At 40.3% G+C, this 27,855-nt stretch overlaps 1 protein-coding gene across 1 annotated transcript; it reads left to right on the plus strand.

The window, feature by feature from the left end:
• Window positions 1-302: 302 nt before the first annotated feature.
• On the plus strand, window positions 303-25,975 carry TSPAN3 (tetraspanin 3). The gene is made up of 7 exons (XM_060154759.1): window positions 303-570; window positions 14,079-14,270; window positions 14,520-14,594; window positions 16,127-16,228; window positions 17,613-17,765; window positions 18,030-18,113; window positions 25,066-25,975. The coding sequence occupies exons 1-7, from the start codon at window positions 508-510 to the stop codon at window positions 25,156-25,158; spliced, it is 762 nt and encodes a 253-aa protein (XP_060010742.1). The 5' UTR covers window positions 303-507; the 3' UTR covers window positions 25,159-25,975.
• The last annotated feature ends 1,880 nt before the right edge of the window (window positions 25,976-27,855 follow it).

The raw sequence follows: 27,855 nt of genomic DNA on the forward strand, positions 1-27,855 counted from the left end.
GACAATGCTTAGGTGTTACTTTGTCAGGACCGACCTCCTTAGGGGAGAACGGGCTAGGTAGAAAGACAGCGTTCTTCGGACTCTGAATCACCTGTAAGCCTGGCATAGTAAACGCAGCTCAGTAGGAGGGGACTGGGTTTGGTCCTCTGAAACGTCCCTAAGGAGCCGTCTGCATCCAAGGGCGGCCAGAGGCCAAGGACACTGAGCTTTCGTCTCCTTTAAGAGGCGTGGCTTCGCTGTAGAACCACGGGAGTGATTGGCTGAAGCTGCCTGTCCGGGGGCGGGACTCGGTTGCCGGGGTGTGGCGCGGTGGCCTGGCGGAGACTGCGGCGGCTGCGCGGAGGAGCGAGGTGCTTGCTGGGCTAGGGGTGGGCGACGGCTCCGGGGGCTGCGGTGAACGCTTCGCAGGCCGTGCAGTTCCCACAGGGAAGGCGCCGTCGCCATTGACGCCTCGCTCGGTGAGCGCGTCCCGCTCGCCGAGCAGGGCCTCAGCCGACCTCCGGCACCATGGGCCAGTGCGGCATCACCTCCTCCAAGACCGTGCTGGTGTTTCTCAACCTCATCTTCTGGGTGAGCGTGGCCGGCGGGCGGGAGAGGGAGGGGGGCCGGCGGTGCGGCCCGAAGGAGGCCTCGGCTGAAGCGCCTGTGGGGCCCAGCGGGGACCCAGGCTGGGCCGGGGCTGGCGCTGGGGGAACCAGGGGGCCCTGTGGCGGAGGCGCGAGGGGAGGGGGCCCGGGCCGGCCCCGGAGGCCTCTTCGTTAGGTCCCTCACTGGCCGGGACGAAGGCTCCGGGCGTAGATGGCGGTGAGAGGAAGCCCTCGGGGGCTTCTTGCGGCCTCCGCTCTCGGGCCCGGTGCCCCCGCCGACGAGCTCTGTGCCAGGGGCCGGCGCTGAGAGGCCCCCCGGCCTCCCCCCTCCCCGGAGGAGCCTGCTGGACGGAGAGCTCTCATTGCAGATTCTTTTAGGACACCAGGCTCGAAATAGGATATTCCCCAAAGGGTCGGGCTCTGCTTTCTTTGTCGGGGCCCGGAGCCCTGGCAGCTCTAGTGGCAGCCCCGAGGCGTGCGAGCAAACGGTGCAGTAGTGCGGGGACGCTCCCGACTCAGGGGTGAGGGATTTTGCCTTAGAGCTTTTTGTGTATGGAGAACTGGTTGACTGGTTACCAGCCCAGAAAATGGAACGGTTTCAACTTGAGAAGCCAAATAATCCTGTAACCAGAAAATTAGTCTGTTTGGTCCTGGGGATGGGTAGCCTGAGATTATAAACCTTGGTTAAATATGACTCGGATGTCACAAGATCTTGAAAGCGTTGAGTTAGTTCACTTTCAATAAAGGGTGGCTTACACATTTTTTGGACACGCCCTCAAAGAAAGGGGTGTTTATAGCCCCTTCATCTTACTTCAGGTCCTTATCTCGCCAAGGACTTTTGTAATAACCTGTGTTATTCCTGTCAGTCTCTCCACCCTCTAGTTCATCTGGACTTTGCACCCGGATAAATCTTATTAAGCATTTCTTCCCTCACATCACTTTATTTCATTTAAAAAATAAACACCCGCCCACACCCCAGAAGCTTCAGCAGTAGATTAAGGTTCAACCTCCTCTTGGTATTGCAGTTAAAGTCCTCAGTCACCTTTCCTTCCTCACCATTGACCATGTTCTTAAACACTTGCTGTCCTGGACACACTTCCCTGTCCCCAGTCCCCAGGACACTTCTTGAACATTCCCACTTCCCATACTTTTGTATGTCCCCATGCAACTCTTTCCCACAAACATACCCTAAATTAGGAGGAATCCTTTCCTTCTTACAACACATTCCCCCCTCCCCCAACAAAGGAGGAAACTTTTCATATCCTGACTGCGGTAGCATAAAAGGATAATTACATATAATAAAGCACTTACTACACACATGTATTGCCATAGAGTCTTTCAGGATATTTATGGTGTGATGGAAAGAATCCTGACTAGTAGGGCCGATAGTACTGTTCAGAATCACCCACGTGTCATTGATGTTTCCATGATTTCTTCTTTTCCAATTAGAGCAGTGTTTCTTATACTTTAGTTTGACTTACAAGCCTTTTTAAAAGCTAAAAGAGTTTCCAGGGCTCTCCAGATGAGAAACACTATTAGATAAGAAGATTCTTAGGTATAGACTTAGCTTTGTAGCCTTTACAGTTCCTTGTGATTTTTATGGGCATAACAGTTTGATATTGGAGAAGAGTCTGTGTACTGTCAGGTGAGTTCTAGGCTATTCAAGCTCAGGGACTGGAATTGCTAATGAAACAAAATATTGGAAATGCAGGAGCCATTTTCTTTAAATAATTAAATTTTCATTTAAAATAGCAGTTAATTCAAAGGTTCATTAATCTTTGGAAACTATGTAAGTATAGGTACTGTTGGCACTTAGTGAAGAAGGTTATGATGAACTTCAGTTGTACTTTTCATAGTGGCTTCTTGCCAAGATTGAAGTTAAACTGTGTGGTAAAAACACTCTTTATCTAGGTTAGTAGGATAATAAAACATTTGTGAGCTGTGATGAGGAAGTTAAGCAGACATGCAGGGAAAAAAACTGTGGCGTGCAGCAGGATTAGTGCAACATAACTAAGGAGGAAACAATATTAGATATGTCTCGTGCCAAAGTATTAGTTTAAGGACCAACTGTTGGAATCTGACGATGTTGGTAATCATAGCTAATATTTGAGTGCTTTTAAAACCCAGGTACTGTGCTAAGCACTTTACATGGAGTATCTTCATAACAGCTCCTTCTGGCAGGGAATATCGTGCTTCTTTTACAGATGAGGACATTAAATTTTACTTAAAGGGGCACACGCAAGGTGGGGCAGAGCCAGCCTTCACACCCAGGTTGTCCTGTGCTCTAGAGCCGGTGGTGGTAGAGCAAAGTGGAATTTCAAAAGATTTGGAAAGGGGAAGGAACTCTTTAGGCTGTGTTAGACTCACTTGCTCTAAAACACTGATTTTAACCTTGTTTAGAACCTGCCCCAGCATTTAAACTACACTATTTAACTTGTCAGTTTAAAAAATTAGGTCATTATGAGGAAGTACATAAAACAGATGTTAACCTGTTCTTCCTGGGAATTTCTAATGCATTCTTCAGTTCTAATAAGTATATTCTTATATAGTGGCCTCTTCCTCCTTTTAATGCCTTAATCTATAAGTGGAAGAATAAGCATTCCCTACACAGAGCATCTCTAAAGTTTATCTAGGTTCCCTTGGGCAACTTCAGCAAAGTTGCCCAGGCTCTGTTGCACTGGCTCTTCACTATCCGATGGTAATGACTGATTGTTGATAAGTGTTAAAGTTTAATTGCTTTGTCAACATCTTTAAACTACACCTCTCTATATCATGATATCCTGGTTCCGTTGGCAGCTTGTTCAAAGAGCTGTGATGTGCAAATAGATACGTACTTGAAATACTTAGGATCGGTATTAAATGATCTGACAGCCAAAGCTGTTAATGTTGACTTGGTGTAGATTATTTTGAACAGTGCAGTCTAAGGAAGTTACTATGGAAAGGCTCAGACAAAGGGGAAACAGTGGGTTCTAAAATCCTGAAGGTTGTCTTAGTGGAAATTGAGAGTGCCTCACCAAATTCCAAAATATTAGGGCCTATAGCATGAAAGGTAATTTTGGACTAGCGAAGGGATGTACAACTTGGATCTCTTTGTTTTTTATGGAGTGGCATAGCTTTAAATGTAAGCGTATTAGTTCTAGACCCATGATAATTTTTGGAAGGCAGGAGTGTTTGAGTTACATGACTAAATTTTGAAGGCTCTTGGAACAGTCATTAACCTCTTCTCTAAACTGCACTTTTGCACCAAGGTCAGACAAGGGTCTTAATTCAGTGGGTCATTTAATCTGACCCAGGAGGCCTCATCTAAAACAAGTTTTAATTAGTACTTTATAATTTCAGGTTTTTATTCTGGCAAGTTAATTGAGTACTTAATGAAGACCCATGTTATACAAATTACTTTTACTTTTTCTACCCTGTGAGAAAAACCAATTGGCTAGTATTTATTTTGCTCATATGTGTCTTAGGCATTATAGGGACTACAAGAGAAAGCTTTGTCCATGCTTGCAGAATTTATAGTCTGGCACATCTGCTTAGGGTGTTGTTTTTCATCAGTATGAAAGGCCGTAGTAACACTAACACAGCTGTGGAGTGGGAAATACCACAAGGTTAAACACCTTTTAAATGCTTTTGGAAACAACTTTGGAATGTGGCACCTTCACTAATCATCATTCACTCATATGAAATACCCTTTACATACAAATCATATTTAAAAGCCTTATATAAGCATTAAAATTTACCTTATCTTAAAAAAGTTTCATATTACCCTTCCCTCTGTGAATACATATAATTAAGGAAAATTGCTTTGTTAAACAAATACAACACAAATGTTTAAATACCTACTTTGTGCTTATATTACTGATAGAATGGTGGAAAAATGAATATCTCTGTTCTTACAGAACTTTTTTTTTTGGTGGAGCAAGGCAATTAAAAATAAGCAAGGAGGGCTTCCCTGGTGGCGCAGTGGTTGAGAGTCCGCCTGCCGATGCAGGGGACACGGGTTCGTGCCCCGGTCCAGGAAGATCCCACATGCCACGGAGTGGCTGGGCCTGTGAGCCATGCCCGTTGAGCCTGCGCATCCGGAACCTGTGCTCTGCAACGGGAGAGGCCACAACAGTGAGAGGCCCATGTACCGCAAAAAAAAAAAAATAAAAAAAATAAGCAAGGAAAATATCAGATAGTGATGTGTTATGCAGAGACTTATAACAGGGTGATGTGATAGAGTGATTGGGTGGCTGCTTTAGGTTGGCAAAGAAGTCTTCTCCAAGGAGGTGAAATTTAATCTGGAATATGAAGGAACAGATTTTGGGGTGATTTGGAGGAGATGGGGGACATTTAAGACAAGGAACAGCCTACAGGCTCTAAGGCAAGAATATACTTGGTGTGTTCAAATTACCAAAAGAAAGCTTAACTATACTTTCATGCTTTTGTTTAAAAGATAAAAATTTATAATGAAATATTTCAAGGAAGACTTCTTCTTCACAAATCTCCATATACATATTTTGTCTTTTCTAGCACATCTTGCACATTTGAGTTGAGAATATGATACTTTTAAACCGGAACCTTTATCAAACATCCTGGAATTTGTTTCTCCACCTCCTGTATTCCTATCATCATGAATGACTGCTCTGACAAAGAATATGTCATTGGAACACACCTCCAGCTAACAGATTTCTTTTTTCATAGTTATTTTTCAATTCACTAGAAGAAAAGCAAGTTATGGTGTATTTTAGGAGACCTGTTTCTTAACTTTGACAGTTAGGAAAATGAATGTTTCCAGTCTTACTACATTCTCAGTCAGCTGTCCACCATACCAAGAGCCTTGTGGCTCTGAGTAATCATTAACTGGAAGAGCGCATCGCATGGGGAACTTAGTCAGGAAAGCTCTCTTTAGTTGGCAGTTTAATGAAGAGGTTGTTTAGTAGCTCTTTAGGATATTTATCATGCTTTGAAATATTTTAATGAATTTTATTCCATAAGATCCAACTTAGCTTAGGATTTTTGCAGAAATTTTATTTTCTTAAAATTTATACTTGCATCAAACAAGTATATTCTAAGAATCATTCACTTAGTAAATACTTGTTGAATATCTGTGCTTTACATGTTTCTGAGAAATGCAAAAAGTTACAGTTCCTGCTCTCTGACAGCTTATAGGAAGAGGGGTCAGACAGGCAAAACCATTTAATAGTCTATTGAATTTAATTTCTAGCTGCTCCTCCCCCTCCTCCTTCCCCTTATACTCACAGAGAGTCTCAAGTCTTCCTTTAAAAATATCATCTCTTTCCTCCTTCCCCCTCCTTAATAGTTTTGTAGAGTCAGTAGATGAGAACAATTATTTGCATTGATGTATTTGTTCTTGATTTACTAAAAGGGAATCTATAGTAAATGCTGACATACTGTATTTTACATTGTTGCTGCTACTGATTAAACACATAACCCAAGCAAGGACAAACTCTACTATTATAGAGCTTAAGGACCTCAGGCTCCAGTAGTAATAACTGACTCTTTTTACAGTTAGAGTAGGGTGTGAGGACAGAGGGTCTCAAAGAAAAATGCATGTTTAAATTACGTGCTTCTCAGATGACCCCTGGAGCCCTGCAATCTGAAAATATTTAATTTCCATGCTGTTAAAATAATTTGGCTGTGGCAGTTGCGGATCTCCAGTTTCATTGCAACCTGAACATTTGGGGTCTTTCAACTCGTGGATATAAATTGGATTAAATAGAACAACTTTGTTAAGCTAGATGAACAGTGATTATAAAAAACCAAATACAGAAACAGTGAAAATAGGACAAAATTGAGGAACATGACCTGTGGAATGTCATCGGAGTAATATTGGTTTAAAGGATTAAAATACGTTTTCTTTAAGAATAATGGCAATAATGATGGTGATATTGATAATGATGGCAGAAGTGGCTTACTGTCAAAATTTTACCCCTCCAAGTAGGGTTTGTTTGTTTGTTTTTTACTTGTCTCCTTAATAGGTAACATTTATGGGGGGAAAAAAAGGATGTGTACTGAAAGGATCAGAATTGTGTTAGATAGTCAGAAAACATCTAAAGATGAGTCAAAGCCAGGCAGACCCAAGAAAAGTGATAAACAGGGAAGATTGGCAGAAGTGCCTAAAATATTTGGGATTGAAGAGATACCTGTTTTATGTTGGTGGTTAAGGACAGATCTAAGAATTCGTTTGTGAAAGAACAACAAAGTCTCAATTTCAGATATAATTTTAAGTATTTACTTTTATGATTATGCAAATAATATATTTGCTTTTTAAAGAAGACACTAAAAAGTATTTTAAACTAACGTTACCATAATTCCACCACTCAGAGACAACCAGTATTAACATTTTGGTGTTTTTTTCTTTTTTTTTAATGTCTGCATGTAAGTGTATTTTTCCCCTAACACACCACAAACATATTAGTAAATTATGCTTTAACATATTTAAGGGCTATAATGCAAATATACCTCTGGATGCTAGGGTTTTTTCTTTTGTTTTCGCTATTATAATTTTGTTATAATATTATAACATTTTGATGAACATACCTTATACAAATCTTTGTTTTCATCTGACTTATTTTCTTAAGAATAGACTCCTAGAAGTGCAGTTAGTAGGTACAAAAGTATAAATGCTGAGGCTAATAATGTGTTGCCAGATAGCTCTCCAGAAAGATTATTCTATATTATTTTGTACTTCTGTGGGCTCTTCTCTCTGTACCCTTACATATCTTTGAATACTGCTTGCCTTTATTATTGACCAATTTGTTAGGTTGAAAATGATATATTTTAATAGCTTCAGAAATTCTTGGTTAGAGTAGCTTTAATTTCTGAAAGAGGATTTGAAATTTTTTTTTTTTTTTTTTTTTTGCGGTACACGGGCCTCTCACTGTTGTGGCCTCTCCTGCTGCGGAGGACAGGCTCCGGACGCGCAGGCTCAGCGGCCATGGCTCACGGGCCTAGCCGCTCTGCGGCACGTGGGATCTTCCCGGACCGGGGCACGAACCCATGTCCCCTGCATCGGCGGCGGACTTTCAACCACTGCGCCACCAGGGAAGCCCGGAATTGAAATCTTTGGGATAGTTTTTTTTCTTGAGTGATAAGAGAGTAAATGAAATATGTAGGCATTGGACTTGGTAAGAGTAATTATATTTAATGATATGAAGTATTTCGTCAGAGTAAGTCAGAATTGAAACATATAGGTTTGACTAGAGAATATTATGGTAAGTAGAATGCTGAAAGATTTGAGGTGATTTTAAGACACTACTAATGGCACAAGGAGGGATGGAGTTTGGAAAAGCTTTCAGAAATGCACTGCATAGAATTACTAATGGGTTCTTTGTAGGAGAGAAGCGAGGTACATGAAAAACTAATATGACCGTACAGGAGACTCTGAATTAAATGTTAAAAGATAGGTACATAAGATGGATTTCTGCTGCTGTTTTTCCCCTCTTTACTTTTTGAAATCTGCATTCTTATGAAGTCTAGAATACATGGTGGTTTTTGCCAGGTCTTTCTACTCTTTCTTCCAACATTCCAGTCGCTTCTGCTTTACCAATTGATTGTTGGAGGCAAAAATCACACTGAAGGAGTAGTTCTTGCAGGCAACAAGAATTTGTGAGACACTGTGCTTTTTAGCTGAATGACTTCAGATGGTCCCCTCATCTTTACACTGTCCTGATTCTTTCCCTTCTACAAATGAATCCATGACTACTGTATACCACTGCAAGAAAATCACTCCTGTTCTTCTTTGCTTTATCTTCACCCATATGCTCTGTGGGATGTGGGATGCACCTTCACATTTCTAAATTTCCATATAGATGCACTTTTCACAGCAGAGGTGTTTTACCTCCTGGCTTGTAACAAGGCTGTTTTGTTTTTAATGTTCCCTGATTCCAGTGGCAAGTATCACTGTGGTTGATGTGCTCCCTTTCATTTCATATTCCTTCTTCCTTAGAAAAGTAAAGAATTTAGGAGTTTTGTGGATTTTAGCATGTCATCGTCTTTCACAGAGGATTTCAAAAGTACAAAAACAAAACAATTAGTTTGTAAAACCAAAACACTGGTTTCTAAACTGTAGAAAAATCAATCTTACATAACATTGAAATTTCTAATTTTAAAGGGGCTTCACATTTGTATGTATTGAATATGTAGTGGAAGGGTAAAAGGATAAAGTGAAGTGTCATACTTCTGGAACTCATACTTCTAAAGTTTTCTGACAGGTAGCTTTATTTCTGGAGGAACAGCTTGGGGTTGTGCAAAAGCACTGGCTTTCCTAAAGTTTTAAAATTTTGTGACTTAATTTAGAACATGAGTTTATTAAAAGGTAAAGAAGAATGGTTTTCAAAAAATTCTTTTTTCTATAGTTTCAGCTCTCAGCCTTTCCGTTAAATTTCCCTTCACTTATTTGTAAAAAGGATGAGTATTTTTAGTATACTGTCCTGGCACAAATGCTCCTTATAGGCTCAGATTTTCTCAGCGATGACTAATGCAGTTCAGCTGCTTCCAAGTTCTACATTTCATTCCCTCTTCTGCTGCACCTCCTCTTCCCCCCCTGCAGCTGGTTTGTTGGCAAAGCCCAGATCCTTTGATACATCTCAATCCCAGCATTACCCTTCAGAAGGATTTAACCCTGCTTACCTTTTAGGCTTTCTAATAGCCACAACTCCTATATCAAAAATCTGCATGACTACAAAGTCCCTAGTTAGGAATTACTTATAACCTTTTTCCGTTTACCATATAAGCTCTACCTATGTTTTTCATACTGATGGTTGGATGTCATTAAAGCAGTTGTTTATTGCTGTTTTTATGTCTTCAGCTGTTTTAGGGACACCTTCTCTATATTTTCAGAGTAACTGATGTCATTTCATAAATTGTTTACTATACAACTTACATTAAGCACTATATATACATGTTGTTAAAAGAAGAAATTTTTGAAGTTACCTTCAATTTAGGAGACAGTCTCTGTCAGTAATTTGATTTATATAGTTTCATATCAGCAATCAGTGCAGTTTCTGCTTTGGTGTGTGCAACTGCTAAGTTGCTTCCCACTGTATGTTGTCAAAACAGAAGCGTTATGTTTTCAACTCTGCTGTGTGATTTGGATGTTGACTAGTTTGCAGCCTGGGAAAAGAAACTGCCTTCAAGTCTATTAGAAAAGAACAGGCGGCTTTACAAATGGCATTTCCTCCTAGCCTTCCATTGCATTCGTTATCTGTATGGGTGGAGGATGGCTGCACTGGAAGCATTTCACTTGGCCCACACCCAGGCAGCACCAAGTGTGAGCCTTATAGGGATCTCTTTAGGTTGAAAACTCATCATTTCATGTTTGAAATGCAGATGGTTCTTCACTTTCCCATGCTTCAGATTAATTGTTGAGTACATATATCTTCCAGTTTTATCCTGTTTTTATTCAATTTTTTTTGTGTGTGTGTGTGTGTGTGTGTGGTATGCGGGCCTCTCACTGTCGTGGCCTCTCCCGTTGCAGAGCACAGGCTCCGGATGCGCAGGTTCAGCGGCCATGGCTAATGGGCCTAGCCGCTCCGCGGCATGTGGGATCTTCCTGGACTGGGGCACGAACCCATGTCCCTCACATCGGCAGGCGGACTCTTAACCACTGCGCCACCAGGGAAGCCCTATTCAAATTTATGTGGTCTTAAATTTCATTTACTAGCAGCTCAAAGATGGAATTCATTTTAATTTAAGCCATTTAAGAAATGAAGATTGCCTATTAGAGTAAGAAAAGCTAAGAGTCCAAAGGATAGAGAGATGACTAGTGAAGACAAACTGGACAGTATTTGATGGCTTCATATTTAGTATTCTTCTAATTCTGTTTGGGGACTAAAAGTATTTACTGTAACAAAATGTGTGTGTGTATACACGTGTGTGTTTGTGTGTGTATGTAGTCAAGAAAAAGTAATGTTTGGTAAGAGTGTTAAGTATTCCATGTACTTCGGTAGTTAATGCACCCAGACTATTAAGCTGTTTCTCCTCTCTCCCCTCTCCTGTGCCTTCCATCATCCCATAATAATATGTCACCAAAGTAAGTATGTCAGTGAACTGAGGGCCTTTGAACAGGTACAGTTGCTGTAGGTGAAGCATTTATAAACTAATGTATTCCAGATGTCATGGCCATCAGGAATTCAGTAAGCTGGATTAAGTTGCCAAATCTTGTTTGAATGGTGGACTAAAAACTATAAGCATTAGACTGAAGAGAAACAAAGCAAATTCAAACCAAAGCTTTATGATTGAGATAGGAGGGCAATTTCAAGGGACTGGATGAAATGAAGTGTACTCAATGAATTTTGACAAATACCTTCTATGTGCCAGGCACCGTTCTAGGTGCTGGATGGTGGTACAGGGCTGAAAGACTGACAGGCAAAGTTTGTGCCCTAATGGCATGCTGAGACATATATAGTTATAATTGCAACAGTTGTAATAAATGCTCTGTTAGAGCTGTGTAGGGGGTGGTATGTGACCAAGTGCACCTAATCCAACCTGAAATGGTCGAGAATGGCTTCCAAAAGGAAGAGGTGATATTTCAACTGCATTTTAATGGGTGACAGGGAGTTCCCAGGCAGATGAAGAGAGGGCATTCCAAAGAGAATAGCAGAGGTAAAGAAGTAAGAGGATATGTGGTACATTTGGAAATAACAGCTTTCTGTTGTTCAGGGTACATGAGAGGTAATGGAGTCTGAGCCTGAAAAGCAGGGAGGAACAGCTTAGTTTATCAGGGGCCTTATTTGCCTCATCTTGATTTTAAACATGCTAATGCCTTGATCTGTTTTATATTTTTAACAAAAATAACTGATCATATAAAGAACATATTATTAAGGGACAGGGAGGGTCAGGAAGTAAGGTTTAGGGTGAACAATGGTAAGGCCCACATTAAGACAGAAGCACTGCAGAGGGTTGAAGAGAAGTTACGGTATTCAGGTAGTGTTTTGAAAGTAAATCTGAAGGAGTTTGGTGATTGATGGGATGTAGAGGTAGGACAAAGAAAGAAAATAGAGTAACTCTCAGGCATTTGACTAGAAAAAAATAACTGTCTGGTGCCATTTGCTCTGAAATACAGAATATGAGGGAAGGTTTAATGGAGTGGGCAGGAAGGCAGAGAGGGTTTGAGGTAAGTTGAGGGCAAGGTGTCTGTGGGGCTTCCAGATGGGGATGTGTAATCCTGAGATGATGGCTTAGGTAGAGAGCTGCAGTGGCTGGTGAAGCCATGGCTAATATAGCCCAAGGAGAGCCTACAAAATGAAAACTATTTAAATAGGGCTGAAGGTAGAACTCTGGGGATCACTAACATTTGTCTGGTAAAGAAGAGTCCATGAAGAGAATGAGAGAGCAAGCAGTGAGAGAAATTGGAAGAAAGCCAGCAGTGGGGCCTCTTGAAAGCCAGAGGAGAGTTTTAAAAGAATATGGTTTTTTGGACTTCCCTGGTGGCGCAGTGGTTAAGAATCCATCTGCCAATGCAGGGGACACGGGTTCGAGCCCTGGTCTGGGAAGATCCCACGTGCCGTGGAGCAGCTAAGCCCATGCGCCACAACTACTGAGCCTGCGCTCTAGAGCCTGCAAGCCACAACCACTGAGCCCGCGAGCCGCAACTACTGAAGCCCGCGCACCTAGAGCCTGTGCTCCGCGACAAGAGAAGCCGCCGCAATGAGAAGCCTGTGCACCGCAATGAAGAGGAGCCCCTGCTTGCTGCAACTAGAGAAAGCCCGCGTGCAGCAACAAAGACCCAACGCAGCCAAAAATAAATAAAATAAATAAAAATTTTAAAAAAGCTTTAAAAAAAAGATTATGGTTTTTTAAGTTGCCTCCATTACTCTAGTCTTGTCTTCTCTTTTTAAAAGTTCATTATTATTTTTTAAAAAAATCAACTTACTTTCTCAACTTTCCATAAATGGGGTCTTTTTCTTCCAGATCTGAATGATTCTATTGGCCTGGTATATGAAAATATACTGATGACGCCCAAGCTTACAGGGTCCCACAGACTCAAGAAATAAACTGAGGGCTTCCCCCGTGGCACAGTGGTTGAGAGTCTGCCTGCCGATGCGGGGGTCACGGGTTCGAGCCCTGGTCCCGGGGGATCCCACATGCCGCGGAGCAGCTAAGCCTGAGCGCCACAGCTGCTGAGCCTGCGCTCTGGAGCCCGCGCCACAACTACTGAGCCCGCGTGCCTGGGACTGGTGCTCCGCAACAAGAGAAGCCACCGCGATGAGACTGTGCGCCGCAACGAAGAGTGGCCCCCTGCTCGCTGCAGCTAGAGGAAAGCCCGTGCACAGCAACGAAGACCCAACGCAGCCAAAAATAAATAAATAAACTTATTAAAAAAAAAAAGAAATAAACTGAGTTTCCACGTTGAGAGGAGTTAACGATATTTCCAGTATCATTGTGGAGGCTCTTTTCTAGTTTGAAGATTAATGATTTATGTGTTAAAATTTTGAAGAATGGTGAAATAATTCTTTTTACTTGAATATCTCAAAGTGCTCTGTAAATGATAATTCATTAAACCAAATGTTTTAACACTTAACCTCACACTGTATTTGCTCATTCACATAAAAGCAAGCAGCATTGGGCTGTCAGTATTGTGCTGGTACACAATGATAGCAAAATTGACAATGATAAAAGGAAAATGTATGTAAAACTCTGTAACTGGAGCATTGTGTCTGGAGCAGCAGCTGTTCCATGACTTTCTGCATTGTTTGCCTTTAGGTGCTCTAAAACCTTGTTACTCAAAGTGTAGTTCAAGAATCAGCAGCATCAGATCACCTGGGAGCTTGTTGGAAATGTAGAATCTCAGGCCCCACCCCCAGACCTACTGAATCAGTCTGCAGTTTAATAAGATCTTCAGGTGATTCCTATTCATGTAGTTTGAGAAACACGATTCTAAAGAATAAATAGACCTAAAGGGTTTGTACAGTTCTTTAGTAACGTAGCCCTCTAGCTATGAAAATGGTAAATTTCATAGTCTCAACTAGGACAGCAAATGTTTTAGATATGGGTATCATGGTTATTAGTTGCTATTGTATTTTCTTTCCCCAAGTCATTAGATGGAGATTATAAATGCAGATTCTGGAGTCAGATCGCCTGGGTTCAAATCCTGCCTTTGCCACTTGTACCCGATTTCCCCATTTGCTGGGGGCAGTCCCCACCTCCACACTGACCCTCATTGGACATGTAATTGAGCTACAGAAGCGCTTTGGGATGTGTGTGTGTTTTCATTCTTGTCATCAGTCTTACTTACTGGATTCATGGTTTCTTGGTCCTAGATGAACCAGCAGTTATTGAAAAGTAGATGGAGCTTGGAAAACTTTACAACTTTAGTAACGAAATGCTCTTACTAGTGAATAATTTTCAGCTTCACAGAAAAAACGTCTACAAAGATTTAAAAGTGGTGGAAAATCTCATTGAGTTATAACATGCTAAGAAATAGTGGGGATTTTTACCAGCAGGGGTTGGAGAATTTTACCAGCGCTCTGACCTTGTTTTCTACAGGGAGCAGCTGGCATTTTATGCTATGTGGGAGCCTATGTCTTCATCACTTATGACGACTATGACCACTTCTTTGAAGATGTGTACACTCTCATCCCTGCTGTGGTGATCATAGCTGTAGGAGCCCTGCTCTTCATTATTGGGCTAATTGGCTGCTGTGCCACAATCCGGGAAAGCCGCTGTGGACTTGCCACGGTAAGTTAGCTCTTCACTGATCGCATGTGTCGTCATAGTATGTGGGAATATTCATTTGTGTTACTTGCTTGAATTGAGCATGAAACTCCATTTTCTATTTGACTCTGTTTATAATTGGAACAGAATTAGCACTTGTCTTAAACTTCCAGCAGTTATCTCAGATAATTGCTTTTTATCAAGAGAGTATTTAGAGTTATTTTTTCATTTGTATTTAATTTTTGACAATGTTTCCTTACATTTTCCTTACAGTTTGTCATCATCCTACTCTTGGTTTTTGTCACAGAAGTTGTTGTAGTGGTTTTGGGATATGTTTACAGAGCAAAGGTATGTTGTCTACTGGAATGTATGTTTTAAAAGGTGGCTTAAGTGTTTCAAGTGAAATAGAACAAACTCATTTTGAGAGTAAACATTTTCTTTTGCCTGACTTCACTTTAGCCACTGCTTTGAAAATGTAAGGATAATTAGAAATTATATGTCAGGACTTCTAGTCTCATTTAATATAGCAAAGTGTTAATTCTACTACTGTCCTAGTTTGTAGGTAGTTTTCTTTAAATGACCATAGGATGATCTGCAAATGAATAGTTGGTCAGCTGAGAACTTTGTTCAAATTTCCTCAGCCTATAGATTCCCTATATAGATTCCCAGATTTCTGTTTAGAAGAACTAAACTGAGGATTTCATTTTCCATTGCCTCTTTTTAAAAAAAATGCGTTGGTTCTGGACATAGAAAAAGGTGATTGGGAGTTGTAATCCTGCAATTTGTTCCTGAGGAAAAAGGGGTCCTACCAACTCAAACACTAAGGCAACTGTTGCCAGCCACTCCCTTCTTGCCCCTCTTTCCTCTTTTCTGGTCATTCTTCTTTTCTTTCCCCTTTCCTTTCTATTTTTCCTGCTTTTGCTTTCCATCTACAGTACCATTTAAGGCTAAACAGGCTGCTTTAAATTAATTTGGGGATAACTATAGAGCTGTTATAAAGGCATAGTAGGGTTATTCTCATAGTAGGGTTATTCTCTTATGATTTTGAGTCAAAGGCATGATATGCCAATTTAATATTCAACCATTGCTACATAAGATACCAGAGAGCTATGCCAAAAAAAGAATGCAGTGGATTATGCCCCTACCTATGATCTGGTTATCAATTTTATAGTCTTACTACATCACTGATAAAATTACCAAATAGGTCTAATCATCTTAGAAGGGTAAGGAGAATCTGGTACAAGCAAACTTTATTAAATGACACTTTAGTTGCCACTTGGCAATACATTATGGAGAGTTTATTTCCTGTCTTCTCATTCACATACATTGAACTGCAGCTCTTCATAAGGTGCCACTTTTAAGGACTGATTTTTTTTTTAACCTGCTGATTACTTTTACATATTTGCCCAAGTCTAATTAAACGTTAAATAAGTAAAATGGAAATAATGTTGGTATTTGTCCCAAAAGTATCTTGTGGGGGCTTTTTAAGTTGTTTAATTTTTACCTCCTTTAGGAAAGGAAAATGAGTAGGTCTTCTGAGAACCCACTGAAAACTTATTTGAAAAAGAAGGTGGTCTGTTTATAAGTTAGGACACCTATCTCAAGGCTCAACTGCTTTCTCCCTCTTGAACAAATTGGTAGCCTGCCATCTTGCACACAATCTTCTCTGTGATTGCTTTTAATCTGTGTGATATAATATGTCTGAAGTTTTACCTGAATCTACATGGAGGCAGGAAGGGAGAAAACTTTTTTCTTACAAGAAATTCACGGAAATATCTTGCCACTTTGCACACATGCCATTAGGGCATTTTAGCTGGAGCCTTGACTAATGTTACTTTTATCAGTATTTTTGAGGGACTGAATTCTTTGTTTTAATTCAGGTGGAAAATGAGGTTGATCGCAGCATTCAGAAAGTATATAAGACCTACAATGGAACCAACCCTGATGCTGCTAGCCGGGCTATTGATTATGTACAGAGACAGGTGAGTTCTTCTGAGGCTAATTTGTTTTTGAGGACCAATCACTGTTGAGCAAACATTAAACTTAACTCTGTTACTATGTAAATTAGCAGTATACATTTACAGCTGTGGTTAGCTTCGTGATGAGTCCAATAACCTTTTTTTCTTTCAAATGCAGCTACACATGAGTTGTTAAACTAAATGATCAATGCTATTTTTTTTAAATATAAATGTTTATTTTTTGCCTGCCTTGGGTCTTTGTTGCTGTGCATGGGCTTTCTCTAGTTGCAGCAAGCAGGGGCTACTCTTCCTTGAGGAGCACGGCTTCTCATTGAGGTGGCTTTTCTTATTGCGGAGCACGGGCTCTAGGCACTCAGGCTTCAGTAGTCGTGGCACGTGGGCTCAGTAGTTGTGGCTCACAGGCTCAGTAGTTGTGGCTCGCAGGCTTTAGAGCGCAGGCTCAGTAGTTGTGGTGCACAGGCTTAGTTGCTCCACGGCATGTGGGATCTTCCTGGACCAGGGCTCGAACCCATGTCCCCTGCATTGGCAAGCGGATTCTTAACCACTGCGCCACCAGCGAAGTCCAAGTCCGATAATCTTACCTTCACCCTTGGAAAGTTTTTTTTCCCACCATTACCTAGTCACAGCCAGATAAGAAGCATCTGATTTTCCCTTAAAAATAATTAGCTAAAGAGGTGATAATGGAAGAGAGGTACGTGTCACAGGAAAGTTCAGCATCAGATGGACTTCAGAGGAGGTGAGAAGTCTTCATATACCTTGAGAAAGCAAGACCAGAAAGGATAGCAGACAAAACCATTAAAAAAAAATTATTGTAGACAATTTGAAACATACCTGAAGGTAGAGAGAATCGTACAGTAGATCTTTGTATCCATAAACCCACCTCAAAATTGTCAGCTTTTTGTCAATCTTGTTTCATCTATTACTCCCACATATCGTTTGCTAGATTAACTTAAAGTAAGTCCCAGACATTTCAGACAAAATATTTTAAATACTTTGTCATTGGAAATAATATTTAACTCAGGATTAGATGTTTAACAGGCAAAGTGTAAAGATTTTTCTTAGCTGTAAACTACCCCTTGTGGGCAATATGATTTCTCAAATGGAGGTTCTAGAGCCACTAATTAATTACATGTGGCTGTTTAAATTAAAATTAAAAATTCAGTTCCTTAGTCACACTAGCCACATTTTAATTGCTCAATAGCCCCATGTGGCTGGGTGCTACCATACTGAGCATACAGACACAGAACATTTCTATCATTGCAGAAAGTTCTGTTGGACATCACTGGTCTAAAAGTAGCTTAAAGCTCTTCAGTGCATGGAACTCTAAAGTTCAGCACAGGGGTATGTGTTCTGTGACAAGTAATATCTCTGTTCTCTTCTCTGTTAGCTGCATTGTTGTGGAATTCACAACTATTCAGACTGGGAAAATACAGACTGGTTCAAAGAAACCAAAAACCAGAGTGTCCCTCTTAGCTGTTGCAGAGAGACCGCCAGCAGCTGTAATGGCAGTCTGGCCCACCCCTCTGACCTCTATGCCGAGGTAAGTTCAGTTTCTTGGCCAACACTTGAATCTAGCCTGGTAGCTTTTTTTCTTGGTGAATTATCTCTACCTGGAACTTCTTTTCTACCTTCTTTTACTTGTCTTTAATGCCATTTAATTTTAATATAAATTATTTTCAAATGCATTATCTTTTTTCCCTCTTTTAGTTTCTGTCATTTCCATTTCTGCCAGTGAGTAGTAATATGTGACCTTGCAGCTTTCACTTTTTAAAAAGACTAATGAGGATGACTTTGGGTGTTTTAGGGGTGTGAAGCTCTAGTTGTGAAGAAGCTACAAGAAATCATGATGCATGTTATCTGGGCAGCACTGGCATTTGCAGCTATTCAGGTAAGCACAGCTAGCCAAGGAGTTTTCAGAGTGTACTGATTCTCTGATGGCAACCCTGAATGGTTTTAATTACTAAGTACAGTTAATCTTTGTGTATATAGATAACTTGGAAGTGATTGAGGTACCAGACACTAGTTTCCAGCATCTTCCATTTCCTGTTTCTAGACATAGACCCAGAATGGTCCCAGAAACCAGAGATCTGGATGGGGGAACCATGTGTGAGGGGACTCCTTATCTTATTTTCTTGACTTGATTAGTGAGTGACCTGTTCAAAATACAAACTGTTGTCATAATGTATTCTTGGGAGGTACTTCAGTAGAACTTCACAGAATTAAAAAAAAATCAAACTGCTGTATTTCACCTTGGAAGTGGAAAGTTCTATTTTAATCTTTTTAAAATTTCTCCTTCCATTTCTTGCTTTTCTGTCTTCAAGGGTTTTATATGTTCATATACATAAATCAAGACTAGTGGCACGACACTAGTCTCTTACAGTAACGGGAGCAATTTTATCACTTTACAGGAAAGACCTTTAATTAAAAACTGAGATTCTAACCTCCCTTGTATTTGTGGACTTAGTTTTTTTAGAAGGACTGTCATCAAGAAGTCTGTTATACCACTTGGCATATTTGGAAATGTACCATGTCTTTCTGGTAGCTGAGGGGACTTGTCCCAGCTCCTACCAGTGAAAACAGTCTTTTTCCCCCTTAATAAGAGCTTGTACAAAGTAGCTGGTAATTGTTTTAATTACCTGTCACTTTATCAAAAAAAAACCCATACACATCCTTTATCCCTCATACCCACATAAAAAACAAGTAAGAAAGATGGCTATTTTTCTGCCCAGTATAATCTACATTCCTAGTTTCTTGGGTATATACATTATATCTTAGGGATTCTGTTAGAGGATATTACAACTATTTGAAAATCCTTTGCATCAGATCTAGTTCTCAGAGTGTTCTTTAGTGTTCTTTTAGTATGTTCTTGAAACATGCTTCAGGTCTAGAGAGTCTACTTGAAGAAAGTTTTGATATCATTTAATTGTTAGAAAAACCAACATAATTGCTAGTTTATATGTAAGTTGCTTGGCTTGCCTGCTCCCTGTATATTTGAACAGAAACTAGTGTATTGAACAGGAAGTGCCTTATAAAATGGCAAAAGGGTGAATGTTTACTTTGCTGATAATTCAAAGAGCTCTGAAATGATTCATTGAAAAGCCGAGCTCTATTTGCTATGGTCTCTGCCCTTCTAAGCGTTTTCTTTTTGGCTCAGCATAGCAGTAGTCTGTTGATCAGCAGGGGTGTACTCCATATTTTCTTTGTGTAAACACATTCATTTAGCTAAAAATAATGAAACGTGAGGGAGGTCTCTTTTCCCAAGTGAAATCCTGATCTGTGCATTTTTAATGATTTTATGTGTGGTAATAAAGCTGCATGTATTAGCATGCAGCAAAAAAACTTTAGAACTGTATGGTGCTTTTGATCATGAAATGTGCAACATGTATATAGAAGACTGATGAAATCAACACTTTAGATATGTCCCTCATCTAGTTAAGCTTATTAACCAGTCAGATATTTCTTCATTAAACATTTTTTAATGGGAGCTAATAAATATTCTAACTAGTCTCTTAAGGATGCCTTCTCATATGCATTTTATACTTAAATCACCCTGACTTAAATAATGGCTGATGAAGCTTTGATGTTTTCAGTTCAGCAAAACTAAGTCAGGGATTCAGAGCTTTTACAGCCTCAAAACCTAGTAGTTTTGAAAATTTAAAAACTGGTTTTAAAGGGAAAAACATCCATTTGAAATAAAAGAATTTTCTACTTTTTTTTTTAAGAGTGCCTATAAATGTTTAAACTTTTGATATTCAAAATCTGATGTAGATTGGTGCCATGTTTGTGGAAAACCTGAATGAAGGCAGAAACAACTCAAAGAGTAGGGAGCTTTTATGCTTTTATACTTATCCTGATAGAGAAAGAGCTAGAAGGATGCTTGGAGATTCTGCAGTCCCTGGTTTTAAAGGCCATGAAAATGAGGGAGAGCAAGGATAGCATGACTTACGACCATCACTAAAGCTTGAACCCCGTCTCCATGTGTACTCTGCCTCCAATTACAAATTGAAGAATTAAGATTCTCAGAAGATTAAATTCCTAAATTCTGTTAATGAAATCTGACAGCAAATTGACACTTAAACTGGTTAGAATACACAATGTAATAGCATTGAAAAATGATTAGCACTTTTCTTCAGGTTCTAAAGTGGGGAAGCTCTAAGAGCTATCACAGAAAATTCAATTTTAAATAATGGGAAAGATTGATTGATTTTTGGTAGTGTTGTGAGTATCAAAAATATTTAAGCGTTGTCTCCTTTGATTTTGAGTGTGATTTGTGGTACTAACTATTAAGCTACATTTCATTGATGTTCTAAGGCATAAAGGTGAATTTAAGAAGAAATTTTCCCATAAACTTAATTTACCAGTAAAAGCCTCTTGTTTGAGTGTTGGTCATCTGTGGGCCAGTCTAGCCCACCACCTCTTTTTGTGTGAGCCCCACACATTTTATGTATTGTCCATGACTGCTTTTGTGTTACGGTGACAGAGTTGAATAGTTGCAACAGAGACCAATTTTGTCTCTTGGTTCACAAAGCCTAAGATATTTACTGTATTGCCCTTTATGAAACATCTGCCCACCCTTGTTCTAGTCTTGTTAAGTGGTCTAGGTTTGGGTGGGACCAAAATTACCAAGAAAGAAAAACCTGAAAACTATAAGAGAATGAGATTTTAAAAATTTTGCTACACCCTTTATACTGTTAGTTTCTTAATGAGCAAGGTATTTCACTTCCCTGAGAGTAACCAGCCTCTTAAATGAACAAATGACCAGCTATAAATTTTATATTTCAACAGTCTGGTGATAATAATAAAATCTAGGTTTTGATTTGGCAAGCTCTTAAGTTTCAGCTGTGTGTAAGGCTCACTGCACAGGCAGTATGGGGAAGATGGGAATTGTCAGTCTTTGGAGTCTCACAACGTTGGCATGTTCTTAAGATGGAATGATGGAAAGCAAAATTTCACAGAGAACTGGTTCCCAAGGCCTTGTTGCTTTTTTCTGGTCTGTATGCCAAGTGTGAAGGAGGTTGAGACTGTTATTTCCTTCCTGCCTCTTCTGACTTCTATTTTAATTCATTAAAATGAGTTAAAATACATAAATGAATAGCACTTCAGATTGGGCCCCCAGATAGTTAAAATTGAGTGGCTTGATTCTGACAGTCATTTTAAAAAAGTATTTCAAGTAATTCTTCCTTAAAAACTTAAAACCAAAGCTTGGGAAGCTAATTCTTGAGTGGCTAAGATTTTTTTTTTTAATTTTGGGGAAATTAATCTTAATTGTTAACTTCTTGAAAATTTCTTAATTGAAAAACCCATTTGATAAAATTTTCTTCAAAGATACAAATTTAGTAAGAGGTAAGCCTCCCTCTCAAGTCTTGACCCCAGCTCTCGAGTCCCCCCTTGCAGAGGCAACCACTGTTCCCAGTTTCCTGTATATCCTTCCAGAAGTAGTTTGTGGTTAGACAAGCACATAAATATTTTTTATACAAATAGAAGCTTATAGGATGCAATTTTCTACCTTTCTTTCTTAAGATAATTGTATGCAACCTCCAGTTTTGAGAAACAATGCAGACAGAATCCTGTATGCTTTGCTCAGTTTCCTTCAGTGGTTAACATTTTGCAAAACTATTACATATCACAACCAGGATATTGGCCTTGATACAATCCAATGATTTTTTTTAGATTTCTCATTTCTATATGTGTATTCAATTCTGTACAACTTTATGACCTGTTTGGTTCTTGTATCCATCACCATAGTCAAAATACAGAACAGTTGCAACACTACAAGTGTCTGCCTGATAACTCTTATAATTGCACCCACCTCTGTCCTATGCCCCCTCCCCCATACCCTGGTAACCACTAATCTGTCCTCCATATCTAAAATTTTATTTTATCATTTCAAAAGTATCATAAAAGGTACAAAAGTTTACATATAATGTATGATATGTAACCTTTTGTACCTTCTTAAAAACAAATTAATATGCTACTGTGGCAATATAGTATTCCATTTTTTTGGACATACTTCATAATTTAATCTACATTAATGGGCACTTATGGAAGTGTTGCTATTACAGAAATGCAAGTAGTGAATTTCCTCTGTATATATGGGCAAAGTCTGTAGCAAAATACCTGTAGTCATGAAATTGAGGGGTCAGAGAATATGGATGACTTTTTGGTAAGTATTTCTAAATTTTTCTCAGAAAAGAGTGTTTTCAATGTGCAGTTCTAATTACCTTGTATAAAATACCTACTTCCCCATAATGCCACCTACCTAGTGTGTCATAGAGCATTTTAGTCCTTGGCAGTTTTTTAAATCACCACTTGCCTATGTATTTACTAATCATTTTTTGCAGTTGCTGGGTGTTATATTTGGACTAAGTGTAGATTAGTTCTCATGATGTGACTACTACAGGGGAAAGTTTCATTGCAAGAAATCACACTGGAGCTAAAATATTTGTGTGATATTTTAAAATCTGTTTTTGGAAAATTTCAATAATTGATGAGATTTTAGTATAGCAAAGCTTTGGAAATGGACCTGTAATACTTAGTGATGAGGTTTGCACTATAAGAAGTTATTGTGTAGTGCTTAATGTTTTTTTTTTAAATTGTAGTATGTAATGTTCTTAAACAGACTCATTTCCAAGCGTGAGTAGGGTTTTATCAAATTTATTTAATTGTTTGTAAATCAGTGCAAGTTGATTTAAGTGAAATTAAAGTCAGGAAAAAAAGGATACTTATTTCAGACCCCATTTTGAGAATGCTGACTCCTTCGGTAGAAGTTAGCCAACTGAAAGGAATGTGAGGAAGTGGGGATGGGAAGAGATCTTTTCCCCAAGCTAATCAGTAACTTCAGAGCTTAGCATTTTTATTGCTCAATTTAACATTGCCTGGGAACATAATTGTGTTTGATCTTATAGCTGTTCTAAGAATGTTTTGCTGTACAGTGAATGGAAATGTATTTCTTTAGGAATTAGATACTAAACATGTCTAGAATTGGCTTAAGATATTTAGTAAACTTTCAACAATATCCACTTTTAAAATGTCTTTAAGGTGCTTTGCGCTAGTAAGCACTCAGCAAATATTGATATAATGAAACTGTTGAATTCAAGCAGCAAGTATATATCCTGAATGGGTAGAATAGAGGCTAATAAATAAGGGCAGAAATTGGAGAGTGTGACTTTATCATGGAGAAATCAGTTTGAGGACATCCTTTTTCTCTGTACATGTGTCTCATTAGTAATCTTCCACTTCAGATTTTGAGAGTCTTGTTTATGGATCAGGTAAACTTTGTTGAAATTAGATTGATCCCATATGTACAGAGGGCCCTGCCTTTTAAAAATCAAATAACTGAGACCTTTCACTGTCTATGAAAAGTTAGAGCAGCAAATTAATTTATTTAGCTCTTTAGTACCTGTTTATATTTTGTAAGAAGCCAGATCAAAAATTCTAGAATCGTTTCTTTCTTTTTTTTTTCTTTTTGCGGTATGCGGGTCTCTCACTGTTGTGGCCTCTCCCGTTGCGGAGCACAGGCTCCGGACGCGCAGGCTCAGCGGCCATGGCTCACGGGCCCAGCCGCTCCGCGGCAAGTGGGATCTTCCCGGACCGGGGCACGAACCCGCGTCCCCTGCATCAACAGGTGGACTCTCAACCACTGCGCCATCAGGGAAGCCCTAGAATCGTTTCTTTTTAATCCAGCTTAATCCTCTCGCTTATCCAAAATAACATGGCACTACTATTCCAGTTTGCTACCACAGAAGGATTAGGCCTTATTAAAATAAAATGATGAAGGAAAAGTGACCTTTAAAAAGTAATATGTATATAATGCCACAGAGCCAAACCTAGATTTCAAAAATAGTAAATAATTGTGGAACAAAAACCTTTGAACTATACTTTTTAGTATCAGGATTGGTTTTCCCCATAGGGCTTTTGGGCTACTCATGTATTGGGCTTTTCACTTTGTGGTTTGTTATAAAGTTTATCTCCCTCAAATCCAGATGCTTAAAAACACCACCATTAGGGCTTCCCTGGTGGCGCAGTGGTTGAGAGTCCGCCTGCCGATGCAGGGGACACGGGTTCGTGCCCCGGTCCGGGAAGATCCCACATGCCGCAGAGCGGCTGGGCCCATGAGCCATGGCCACTGAGCCTGCGCATCCGGAGCCTGTGCTCCGCAACGGAAGAGGCCACAGCAGTGAGAGGCCCGTGTACTGCAAAAAAAACAAAAACCAAAAAAACCCACCACCATTAAATTTGCTCACCATACATAGTCTTGATCATTCTGCTCCCTAGACCTTTGCTGTTCAGTATTGTAGTGAACTACATTAAATTTGCTCATTAAATTTGCTCACCATACATAGTCTTGATCATTCCGCTCCCTAGACCTTTGCTGTTCAGTATTGTAGCCACTAGCCACATATGTCTAAATTTAAATTAATTTTAATAAAATAAAAATTGCAACTCCTTAGTTGTGCTAGTTACATTTCAAGTGCTCAGTAGCCACACGTGGCTAGTGGCTGCCATATTTGACAGCTCAGTATAGACTGTTTACATCACTGCAGAAAGTTCTTTCATGCAGCACTGCTCTAGATTGAGATGGGAATGGCACTAGGAGAGACTTGATTCTCTGCTGGCTTCACAAATTGTTCTTAGGTGTGAAGCAGGGAAACTAAAACTTGGTACTTAGATCCTAAAAAGATAATGTATTCATTTGAAATTGCTTCCGTTACTGTTAGTGCTTTTTTGATGATTTGAGATCTTTGAACTTAGAAACAGTTCCATTGCCAACAAAGAAATACGCACTTGCTGTAAGAGGGTTTTCAGCCTTTTTTTTTTTCATTGTTGTTTTCTTCCCACAGCTGCTGGGCATGCTGTGTGCCTGCATCGTATTGTGCAGAAGGAGTAGAGATCCTGCTTATGAGCTGCTCATCACCGGTGGAACCTATGCATAATAGAAAACTCAAACCTGAGCTTTTTTAGTCTTGTTCTGATTTGGAAGGTGAATTGAGCAGGTCCACTGCTATTGGCCTCCTGAGTTCATTTAGTTAAAGCACACGTACACAGGTGTCGGACAGAGCAGTTTGGCTCTTCACGTGTCCACCTTCTTACCTACCCACCTGTGAGTTTCTTTTCCCCTGTTCTAGCTGACTCTCCATGTCCGTAAGTGTTTAAGTACGGTGGTAAATGTTCTAATCTCAGAACCATTTGCGAGTTGCGTAGTGTGGTAGAATTAAAGGCGGACATGAGCCTGCTTCTGTTACCTCCAAGCAGTAATGGGACTGCTGCTGAAGTATCACCGGGTCCTTTCAGTCTTCACAATGGAGAGCTCTTGGCCAAAGGTTTCTGGGGGGAGGGGGAGACAGTCAGCTGTCTGGTTAAAGTTAATACCAGATGGTGCCCCTCATCAGTGTCCTTTTAAGAAATATATACTATAGTTCAGTAAGATAGCAACTGTACAAAATGGCTAAAATAGATTTTAGAATCATACAGCGTGTATCTTGGTTCATCTTCAAAATCAGACTGATCTTTGAAACTAGTGGTTTTTAATCAAAGCTGGCTTTATAGGAGGAGTGTAATGTATGCACTACTGTTTTAAAACAATTAGTGTGAGTGTGTGCGTGTGTTTTTTTGTATGATTGAGCCCATTCATTGTAAGTCTAAACTCGTTAGAAATAATGTACCCGTGTAGACTAGCAAAATAGTATGTAGATGTGATCTCAGTTGTAAATAGAAAAATCTAATTCAATAAACTCTGTATCACCCCCTCAACATGTAGGTTTTAATTATTTGGAGATACTTCAATTCCAGAGCAGCAGTATGTTTTAAATGTTGGTGCTATCTGCAGTTCATTATGCTTTGCATGTGTTTTAATTGTATCTGTTGCTAAATTCTAAAGGCCTTGATATTCAAAAAACTACAGATGCTTTTCAGTCCAGTATATCCCACAAATATGGAACACCTACTGTGTGCATGGCATTGGGGATACAGTGGTGGTCCTGTCCTCTTCAAGGAATGTGGAATGCTAGTATCAGAGACACATACAGAAGCAGATAATTTCCATACAGTGCAGTGATTGTAGTGGTTAAAGAATGGGAGCCCAAAGGAGGTGCCTGGAGAGGTCAGAGGCGACTTCCTGGAGGAGAGGCCCAAGCCCAGAGGCTGAATAGGCTTTGTGGGAGAGGGTATACAAGAATGTGAAATGGGATGGAAAGTGCAGGGAGCTACAAGTAACTCATTGTGCCTGGGGCTTAAAATAAAACGAAAAGAAGTTAAATTGGCAAAGCCCAGGTCCTCTAGGGTCTTATATGACATCCTGTGGAAGTCAGATTTTACTTGAAGGTAGAAGCAGCCATGTGTGAACGTGGTAGTGGTGCAGGCGGACCTGTCATAGGCGTCCCTGTAGCTGTGGGGATGGGCTAAAGGGGCCATGCGAGGCCTCAGTGAGGTGGATGTAGTAGTTTAGGAGAGAGCTCGAGGGCTCTTTGGAGTGGCGCCCTGTTGGTGGAGATGGTGTGGGGCGTGGACTCAGGAGGAATTAGGAGTCACGGAGAATGGCAGAATTTGATCATTGATTGGCCATGGGGCAGAGAGAAGGGAGAGGAAGGAAGGAATCTAGGATGAGTCCCAGGTTTCTGGCTCAGTCAACTGGGGAAGCAGAATTGTTGCAGAGATATGGAGCCAGTAAGGACCACATCTAGGGACATGAGTTCATGTTCAGTTTTGGATCCATCAGTTTTGAGATGCCTAAATATTGTGCAAATCTGTCCTGCCTGAAAATGGAGATGATGTGAGAAAGGAGAGGAGTAAAAACTAACTTCTGTTCACAAAGTGGAAGTTAACCAAAACATGCCTGATTTTAGAGAACTGTAGGAAATTTGCTATGTTCTCTTGACCCATCGCATCTCTTGTTCCTACCCATTGCACGTTGGGCAAGAATGTTTTGCTTGTCTTTGTGGCCTTTGACTACCACCTTCCCCATTCCCCAGTCCTGTCTCTCCCCAACCTTGCTTCCAGTTTTCCATATGTAGCATTCTATGGCTACCCTATCACAGGTTGGAGCTGAGGTGAGCAATAGCTGGACTGTGACTGTTGGTTGCCCTCAGCTCTTTCTGCGTTGACCTACCTAGCTGAGCCTCCACGGTAGGAAAGTGCTTTGGGAAAATATGCCAGTTGGTAACCCACTCCTTGAACTTGCCCAAGAGGCTAATTCCACACCGCTGTCCTTCACTCATTCCCTGGCTTGCCTGATGAGAGAGAGCAGCATCCTCTCCTGTGCTCTGTCAGCTGGACCCAGATCGACCATGCTAACAGTGCAACCAAAAAGACAAGGGGAGATGGTAGCTCTGGGGCCATTTAAACCATTCTAATTCCTGCCAGCTTTAAATTGTGCTTAATACCTGTCATAGTCATGGAAATGCCTTTTTCCTTTGGAACCTCTGGATGGGTGATCTCTCCATGTTGACCAGGGCCATACAAATTCACCTTCTACCTGCTTCAGGGTCTTCAGGGTCTCTGCCGTACCACATGGTGCTGAGACTAGGAGTTTGTGTTACCCTGAGACCCTAATCCCCAGGGCTATTCTCTAGAGCAGGGGTCCCCAACCCCTGGGCCATGGACCAGTAGTGGTCCATGGCCTGTTAGGAACCAGG

The sequence above is a fragment of the Lagenorhynchus albirostris genome, chromosome 1, assembly GCF_949774975.1.
Source record: "Lagenorhynchus albirostris chromosome 1, mLagAlb1.1, whole genome shotgun sequence".
Lineage (NCBI taxonomy): Eukaryota > Metazoa > Chordata > Mammalia > Artiodactyla > Delphinidae > Lagenorhynchus > Lagenorhynchus albirostris.

What these genes read in the sequence shown, in the direction of transcription:
- TSPAN3 (XM_060154759.1), top strand. Translation starts at nt 508, where the DNA reads ATGGGCCAGTGCGGCATCACCTCCTCCAAGACCGTGCTGGTGTTTCTC. An exon ending in TTCTCAACCTCATCTTCTGG is followed by an intron (nt 571 to 14,078) that starts GTGAGCGTGGCC and finishes TGTTTTCTACAG; the next exon opens with GGAGCAGCTGGCATTTTATG. An exon ending in TGGCATTTGCAGCTATTCAG is followed by an intron (nt 18,114 to 25,065) that starts GTAAGCACAGCT and finishes TTCTTCCCACAG; the next exon opens with CTGCTGGGCATGCTGTGTGC.